Genomic DNA, 8,620 nt, shown 5'->3' on the forward strand with positions numbered 1-8,620 from the left:
GAAACCCCGCCGAAAAAAGAAAAAACGTCCCGGGATGGGTGTCGGGTGTCGGGTGGGGTCCGCCGTGCCTCGGGTTTTTTTTTATTGTTTTCTTTGTTCCCCGGGGCGCCGCGTCATTTCTTGGGCCGCCCCGCCGGTTCTATTTCGTGGGAGGGGGCAGGGCCATCCTTTTTTTTTCCCGTCTGCTGGCGAAAAGGACGGCCAGGCCGCCTCCTCGCGCCGTTCCTTCGTTGGGGGTTTCGGAATTAGGGGAAAATGGGTTTTATTTTCGGCTTTGCGGTCCGGACCTCGCAGGTTTCCGAAAAACCAACCCAAACCAGCGCCCTTCGCTCCGATCGGGAGGCAGGGCGAAAAGGGGCGCCCCGTTGCCCCCATTTTTCCCGCCCCCAAGATGTTTTTGACAAACCGCCGCCGGGAAAATAACACAATAGGTTTTTTAATCCAGGTTGGGGTTCCTGTTCCTTGGGGTTAAAATGCTGGGTTTTCTTTTTGTTTTTTCTGCCCCCATCTGCCGAAGAAGCGCGGCCCGGCCGGAAAACCGCGCGTGGGAGAAGGGACGGGGGCGGAGGCGCCGTCGTCGTTCGCGTTCGCCCTTTCTTTCGCTGGGTGGGGGTTTCCCCGCCTTTTTTTTTTGTTTTTCTTTCGGGTCTTTCCTTCCGGACTCGCGGCGGGCGTCCCGGTGGCTCTTTGGTCTTCTTCGTATTTTTTTTTTTTTTCGTTGTAACAGGCGCGCCCCGTTCCCGCGAAACACCCTCCCCCCTCTTTTTTTTTCCGCGGCGGCGGTGCGGTCTTCCTGCCTGTGGTCCCCGCTTTTTTTTTTATTCTTTTCGAAGCGGGATGGTGACGTCGGTTTGTCGGGCGTTTGATTTCCAAGTGTTTTTGTTTTTATTGTAATAGGGTGGTGTTGGGGTTCTGTTCTGTTATTTATTTATTTATTTATTTATTTGGATTTCTGTGGTTATTTTAACAATAATAATAATAATAATAATAATAATAATAATAATAATAATAATATTATTATTATTATTATTATTATTAATATTATTATTATTTTTCTTTCTTTTCATTTTGTTGCCGTACAAATTTCTGGAGTCCGCCCTTTTCTTTTTTTCTTTATTTATTAATTTATTTCTGGTATGTTGTTGAATTCTTGTATCTCTTTTATTAAGTGTTTTTTCTTTTTTTTTTTTTGCTCCCTTCTTGGAATATCTGATTTTTTTTTGCTAAAGATGGTTTATTTATATTAATAATTTGTATTTCCTATATCTTTTTTTTTTTGTACACAAAAACACACGCACGTGTCTCTTTTTTTTTACTTCCACATATTAACACAAAAAATATTAAAGAAATGGATGAAGATATTGGATTACAACAGGCCATTTATTCTTCTCTAAAAAGTCAACGCGCAAGTAGTCAACGTTCCATTACTCCACGCGTATCGCAATTTCCGTCTTTTGGTACACCAGTAAATCGTTCTTATCCTTTAACTCGGCCTAGAAACGGTAAACGTAACGCTTTGTTGCGTGAAGGTATTATGCCAACACCCCCACGTTCATTACAAGCTAAAACTGTGGGTACTCTTGGGTTTTCACAGTATCGTCGATCACCTACTCGTGGTGAATGGGTGGGTCCATTGGATGAAGACAGTACTCCAGAAAATACACCTGTGCAACTTCAACAACCAAGTGATCGCGTTCCTGGATGGACACAAATGTGTTCAGGAGGTCGAATTCAAAGGCAAAATACATTGGGTTCAAATTTGGTTTTTATAGGTGCAGAGGTACATAGTGAACAAACCGTAAAAGTTCATTGCACTGATTTATTACTTCTTCGAACTGTTGCTCCTTTACCTCAAACTCAAAATATTGCATGTTTTACAGCACAAGTACAAAATTTGGTATCTCCAGGACATTATGCTATGTTTGGAATGGGAGTAACACCATCTGCTGGAGAAGAAATACGTGGTTTTTCTTTGGTATTAGTTCATTTTGATTCTTCAGGAGCAGTTTTTATTTCTGTTGAACGATGGCGTATAACAGAATATGAAACTTTTGAACGTTTGTCAGGTTTGGAACCAATGAGACCTATTCGTCTTATAAGAGATCGTGTTACACTTACATTGTTGATTACTTCAGAATCTATGAGCCTTTCTCTTAATGGAGAAGTTGTTTTTCCAGTTATTGATGCACCAGGGGTTCACTTGGGTGAATCACATCCAATTCTTCTTTCAACAGGAGGTAAAATTTTGGTTCGAGATATTGCAGTTACTGAAGGTGATAAACCTCCTGTAAATCGATTATATGGTCGATTACAAAATCTTACAGTTTCTCCTAAAAAGAGTGAAACTGCAAAAAGAGGTCAAAAATGTTTGGAAGAAGAAGGTTATTCTTCATTTGGAAGATCTCCTGTAATTGAAAATCGTTTTTCTTCTTCTTCAACAACAAAAGCTTCAAGTAAGAGAAAAAGTATCTCTAAAGAAAAACCAGGAATTTCCATTGATAACAGTCTCCCTTCAAATATAAATATGGAATTTGCTGAACGAATTGAAGCAGAAATAATTGAACATTCTCCAAATGTCCAATGGGAAGATATATCAGGTATTCCAGAAGCTAAACGTTTATTAAAAGAAGCTGTTATTCTTCCACTTTTAGTACCAGAATTATTTACAGGAATTGTTCAACCATGGAAGGGAGTTCTTTTATTTGGACCTCCTGGAACTGGAAAAACTATGCTTGCTCGAGCTGTGGCTACCAGTGCAAAAACAACTTTTTTTAATATGAGTTCATCAACTCTTATCAGCAGATATTTTGGTGAGAGTGAAAAAATGGTTCGAACTTTATTTCAACTTGCACGTCACTATGCCCCTTCAACAGTATTTTTTGATGAAGTGGATGCTCTTATGTCATCACGTGGTGGAAATGAACATGAAGCCAGTAGACGTGTAAAAAGTGAAATGCTTCAGCAAATTGATGGATTATGTGCCGAAAGTGATAAACGAGTTATGGTACTTGCAACTACAAATCGTCCTTGGGATTTGGACGAAGCTATGCGACGTCGTTTGGAGAAACGTATTTATATTCCTTTACCTGATGAAGAAGGACGAATTGATATTTTAAATAAGCAGACTGCTTCCATGACATTGGATTCAGATGTTGATTTAAAGTTAATAGGAACCAAATATACAGAAGGATTTAGTGGAGCTGATATAAATTTGCTGGTTCGTGATGCAGCTATGATGCCTATGCGTCGTTTAATTGCTGATCGATCACCTGCAGAAATTGCCGCAATGAAAGAAAATGGCAAAATGGTTGTATCTGCTGTTACGATGAACGACTTTGAAGAAGCAGTTAAAAAAATACAACCATCAGTTTTGCAAAGTTCACTTAAGGAATTTGAAAAATGGGCAGAGGAACTTGGGTCAGTGTGAATACTTAACAAGTCTTTTTTTTTATTATTCTCTTTGGATATGTATGTGCTAATAGTTGATTTTTTTTTTTTTTTTTTTGCTAGTTTGTTCTATCAAGAAAGGTCATTATTTCCATTTCATCGATCATAGGGAAAAGGTAGTAATAATCTTCTTTTTTTTTGAGTTTTTTTTTTTTGCAGAATTTTTTTTTTGGTGCCAAGCGTTCTTCTACTCTGCCCGTAATATTGTGAATGGAAAGACGGTGGTTTCTCCATCATGGGAACTATTTTTCTATTTCTCTTTTTTTTTTTTTTTATTTACTTTCTCTTCATGGTAGTATTTCCCTTCCCTCTTTTGGAGTCACTTTCTTTTGCTTTTACGCGAAATGTGCCTCTCAAACGCAAATCGTTCTATATGTTACTTTATTTTTTATTTATTTCCATGTGTAATCGGATAGCAACCAGGAAATGATTTCTAAAAAAAAATTTGGAATTTTTTATTTTATTGTATTTTTACTTTTTCTTTCTCCTTCTTTCTCTTTTTTTTTTCCGTTGGAACTTGTGTTTTATTAGAAAAATTTCTTTTTTTATTATTATTGTTTTAGCTTAAAATGGCGAAGGTTATGTTAGGGGTATTTGATGGCTATATGTCACCAGAAAGAAATAATCTTACTTCGGAGACTAAAATTGGCGGTACACCCACATATTTTCCTACTCTTAATGATTCCCAACGAGAAACCATACATAAATGGACTACATGTTCTGTATGTGGTAATCAAATGTTTCTTTTATTGCAAGCATTTAGCCCTTTACCACATGTAAATTCTCCACATCATAGAATGATGTACGTATTCTGTTGTAACTCTGCTGTTTGTACCCGTCAACCGTCAAGCAGTTGGTGTGCTTTTTCTTTACAAATTGATGCTGATGATGAAGAGGCTTTATGTGATGAGGTATCAGATGACGTTATTTATATGAATCCAATGACAGTAGATGAGTTACCACCAAATAACTTTCCACCTTGTTGTATTCTTATTTCCCCTGAACCAAAGGAAGAAATTGTTGTACCAACTGATTTGGAAGCTGAAATGATCAAAGTCGCTGAAGAAAATGCTCGAAATCCTGATATTAGTGAAGCTGACGTAAGAGAATTGGAACAAACTATTGATCTAAAAGATAAACCATCAGATTATGATTATGAAAAGTTTAGAAGAAAAATAGCAAAGGAACCATCACAAGTTCTTCGTTACTATGTACGAGATCAAATATCCAGTCAAGAAAAATCATCCATATCATCTATGGCTTATCCAATTTATATGAATACTCGAAAAGTAAAAGATATGCTTCGTATTCCACCATGTAGTCATTGTGGGGCAGCTTTAATTCATGAATTACAAATTATACCAACTAGTTTGTATTATTTACGTGTTGGTGAATATATTGCGAGAAATAATGCCAATTCTGATGATGGAGTAGATTGTGGTACAGTAACAGTCTTTGTTTGCTCAAAAGATTGTTCAAGAAACTCTTCAGGTATCGTACTGCGGAAAGAATTTATTTTTGTTGAGAAGGCCCCAGAGTTACAAGATGAACTTGATGAGGCGAACGGAAAAAGAGACCTTCGTAGTCTTATCACTGAAGAGTGACAGGATAGGGTCGTTTTGCTATCCTTTTTTTTTTATTCTGTTCTCTGTTCATCTAGAATCGTGTTTACAAATAAGGAGAATAAAAAAAAAAAAAAAAATAAAAGAAAAAGAGGGTTGACTATTCACGTTTAACAATTTAATTGTTTATTTTATTTTCTTTTTGATTTCTGGTATAGAATGCTATCATTTTCTTAAAATAATTTCTGCTGTATATTGAAGTATTTTTTTATTTTATTTTTCATCTGGTATTGTATTCTCTTCCTTATTTTTTTTTTCTTTCTTTTTTGTGATTTTCCTTTTAAGGGAATTAAGAAAAGAAAAAAGAAAAACACACTAGTGTTGTCCCACTTTTTTTTTTTCTTCTTCTCATTATCCTCTCCCAGACTTCTGTTCGGGGTTCTCTTAGAGGACTTTATAGAGTAAGGATATATATATATATATATATAAAGAAAAAGGCATTATTTGTGGAAGAAATTCCTTGCCTTTTCAAATGAGTCAGAACCTAAAAGGGGTTAGTAGACCTACTCTCGCTGAAATTCTTGCTGGAAAGCATGTTTCTAATACAGCAGATGAAAGAAGCATTTCTGGAGACTCTCATCGTTCTTATTTGTCTGAACTAAATTCTGCTCAATTGCCACATAGTGACGTAAAGAATAGCGGTAACAATCAATCTAGAAGGGATGGTAAATCTAACAGTAATCCTTTAGAAGTGGAAAAATCAAATCAACAGAAGCTAAATCATTTACAAAAGAGGCAATTAAGGGCTATATTTGACGAAGAGAATGGTGTTAGACGTGATAATATTTTAAACCTATTAGAAAAATTAGGTATACAACCTTTACCTAACAAAACCTTCTTGGAATCCTACTTTAAGGCTACTAATGATTCTCAATCTTCATTGTCTGTGGCTCAGTGGATTTCTCTTGTAGAAGATTTATTTAATTTACAAGAAAATACTGGAGATAATGGTGGAAAAAATAACGGTTCAAACAAAAGTAAAAAAAATAATACCGGAATAAAAAAGGATCATGTGGATTTTCATTCAGAATCTTTTTCAAAATCTCCACTTACAAATACTTTACCTTATGATAATAATCAGGATGAAGTCAAAAGTAATACTGGCTCTGTTTTGCACACTACTATTGGATCAAATCGTACATCTGTTAAAGGAAATGAAATGTGGCTTACTGGAACTGAAGAAATGGATGCTGCACTGATAAAACTATTTATTCATTGTGGGGCTTTAGATCGAAGAGGTAGGGGAATTGAATTATTCCTAGAAGATTTTAGACGTATGGCTGATCTTCGACAAAACACATTACCACCAAGACGAATTGTATGGGAAGCAGCTTCTTCATTAGCTTCTTGGTGTGTCTCAGATCCATCTAGTAGTAATACTCCAACAGGGGATTTGTGTATGACAATTGGACAATTTTTGGCTCTTTTACAAGAAGAAGTTCAAACTATTACAATAAAACTTCGGGAAGGTGATACAAAAAATACTTCTCTTCCTGTAGTTTCTATGGTTCTCGCAGCAATATCTCCAGAACCAATGAAACGTTTATGTGGTACTGAAATTGTTGAATACCTTAGAAATCCTGCAACTGTAAAGTATGTATTAAAGACACTAGAACCTGTGGGTAGATCCTCATCACATGTTACGAATCCAACATCACTTTTTCAAGAAAAACCAAGTATAGCTACGAGACTTTTTTCTACACCTACAAGATCACCTTCATTACCACCTCGACCGAATCCACCTAACCGATCGCAGAATAATTTACCTAATGGTGAGGTTACAAATTCTCATTTAATGTATGGTGAGGGTTCAGGATCTAGTACAGTTGCTATTGAAAAAAAAGGACGTATGGGATCTTCTTCCGTTGGATCTCGTTCTTCTTCAACTTTGCGTAGTGATCGTCAAAAGTCTGAAATTCCACGCTATATGGAACCCAAACCTATGGATGAAATTTCTGCCTCTATTATAGCAAGGTCTAAAGCTAGAAGAGTTATAGATGAACTCCGAAAGAATACTATTCCTATTAACCGTTATGAATGTTTTGCAAGAATTGAATTTGTACAACAAGCATTATTTGATGAAGCTAATCTTGGGAATGACAACAGTAACAGTGATGATGATGAAGATGAGGATGATGTTAATGGAACAAATGTAGGAACTACAAATGGGAGTACTCTTCGCAATCGCAATCGTTATTTACGACGAAAAGTAAACCCCCCAGATGTTAGTGGTCCATTGCTTCCTGGAATGCATAGAATGGGTGGAAGTGGACTTGCACAACCTCGTAAAGCTCGTCAAGAGACATTTGAACGCCTTTATAGATCTCGTTTTGGCTACATGACTAGTAGTAACGGTTTACTAATGCAGCGGTCTGCCTCTTTACCAAATCCAGCGCCTTCTAGATCTCGAAGTGTGACGGATCCCACAACACATACACCTGGGCAATTTACAACCATGAAGAGAGAAACTTCCACTCCAATGTTGCCCAGAGAAGAAGCATCCATACATTATACTTTAGAAAACGCACCACCAGTACCACACGTAACAGTACCATTACCACAGGGGCATCGCCGTATGTCTTCACAAAATATTCGACACGATTCCCGGCCGCACCTCATGTTGGCAGATATTTATCCTACACCATTCCTTGGAGTTTCAAGGGGATCTGATAGACCTTCTTCTCATAACTCCGCCAGCAATATAAGTATAACGGTGAATAGTAACAAGGCGCATTATCAGACATTTAAACGGGGGAGTACTACTGATTCACAAAATAGCAGATCATTTTTACAAAACAGTTCTGCGCAACTGTTTTGATTTACTCTTTCTGTTTCTCTCTTCTCTTTTTGTTCACAACGTATGATTTTTTTTTTTTTGTTCCTTTTTTTTTCAGCTGGAGAAAGCAAAACCATACGTTTACTGTGGTCTGGTAAAAACAAAAAAAAAAAAGATTGGAGCCATATACCTTCATTCCCTACTAAGTGGAGTTGTTCTTTTTGTGCTGGGTACAGCTATTTATACTATATTTAAGATCTACTAGAGAGAGGATCAAATTGATACCTGTTTGATGTGGGATATAACATCAACTGAAAGATGTGTTGTGGTGTTTTTTTTTTTTATTATATATATATTTTTATTTTTATGTTTTTGCTTGTGTATATATATACTTGTGTACATATCTATATAATATATCTATATAATATCCATATATATATATATATTGTATGCATCGGTGCTCACTCATTAAGTGCATCCTTGTGTTGGTATCGATTACCAAAGTAATACTCTTCTCTCAAGAAATTGTAGATGAAAGAAAAAAAGAGAGAGAGAGAAACAGAGAAAAGACCCTCTGGCGTTGGGCAGTATATAATTTTGTATATTTTCTGTTTGACTTCTGATACGGTTTTTTTTTGTTGTTTCATTTTTCTTTTTTTTGATTTTTCTTTTTTTTTCTTTTGTATTGTTTTATGTTTTCTTTTTTTTTTTTTTTTTATCTTTTTTTGCCATTATTTATTTGTGAACGTTGTCACTTTGCATGGTGTCGCACTGT

General features: G+C 36.3%; 3 protein-coding genes across 3 annotated transcripts; all 3 read left to right on the plus strand.

Annotated features, from left to right (window-relative positions):
• Nucleotides 1-1,348: 1,348 nt before the first annotated feature.
• Nucleotides 1,349-3,427, plus strand: TM35_000122530 (katanin; the record flags this gene model as incomplete). The annotated part of the gene is made up of 1 exon (XM_029025228.1): nt 1,349-3,427. The coding sequence occupies one exon, from the start codon at nt 1,349-1,351 to the stop codon at nt 3,425-3,427; it is 2,079 nt and encodes a 692-aa protein (XP_028883544.1).
• A 589-nt stretch (nt 3,428-4,016) lies between these two features.
• On the plus strand, nt 4,017-5,051 carry TM35_000122540 (putative programmed cell death protein 2; the record flags this gene model as incomplete). The annotated part of the gene is made up of 1 exon (XM_029025229.1): nt 4,017-5,051. One exon carries the CDS (start codon nt 4,017-4,019, stop codon nt 5,049-5,051), a length of 1,035 nt encoding a protein of 344 aa, XP_028883545.1.
• Nucleotides 5,052-5,541: 490 nt separating this feature from the next.
• Nucleotides 5,542-7,887, plus strand: TM35_000122550 (uncharacterized protein; the record flags this gene model as incomplete). The annotated part of the gene is made up of 1 exon (XM_029025230.1): nt 5,542-7,887. The coding sequence occupies one exon, from the start codon at nt 5,542-5,544 to the stop codon at nt 7,885-7,887; it is 2,346 nt and encodes a 781-aa protein (XP_028883546.1).
• Between the last annotated feature and the right edge of the window lie 733 nt (nt 7,888-8,620).

Source organism: Trypanosoma theileri, assembly GCF_002087225.1.
Source record: "Trypanosoma theileri isolate Edinburgh chromosome Unknown TM35_Tth_12_V1, whole genome shotgun sequence".
NCBI lineage: Eukaryota > Euglenozoa > Kinetoplastea > Trypanosomatida > Trypanosomatidae > Trypanosoma > Trypanosoma theileri.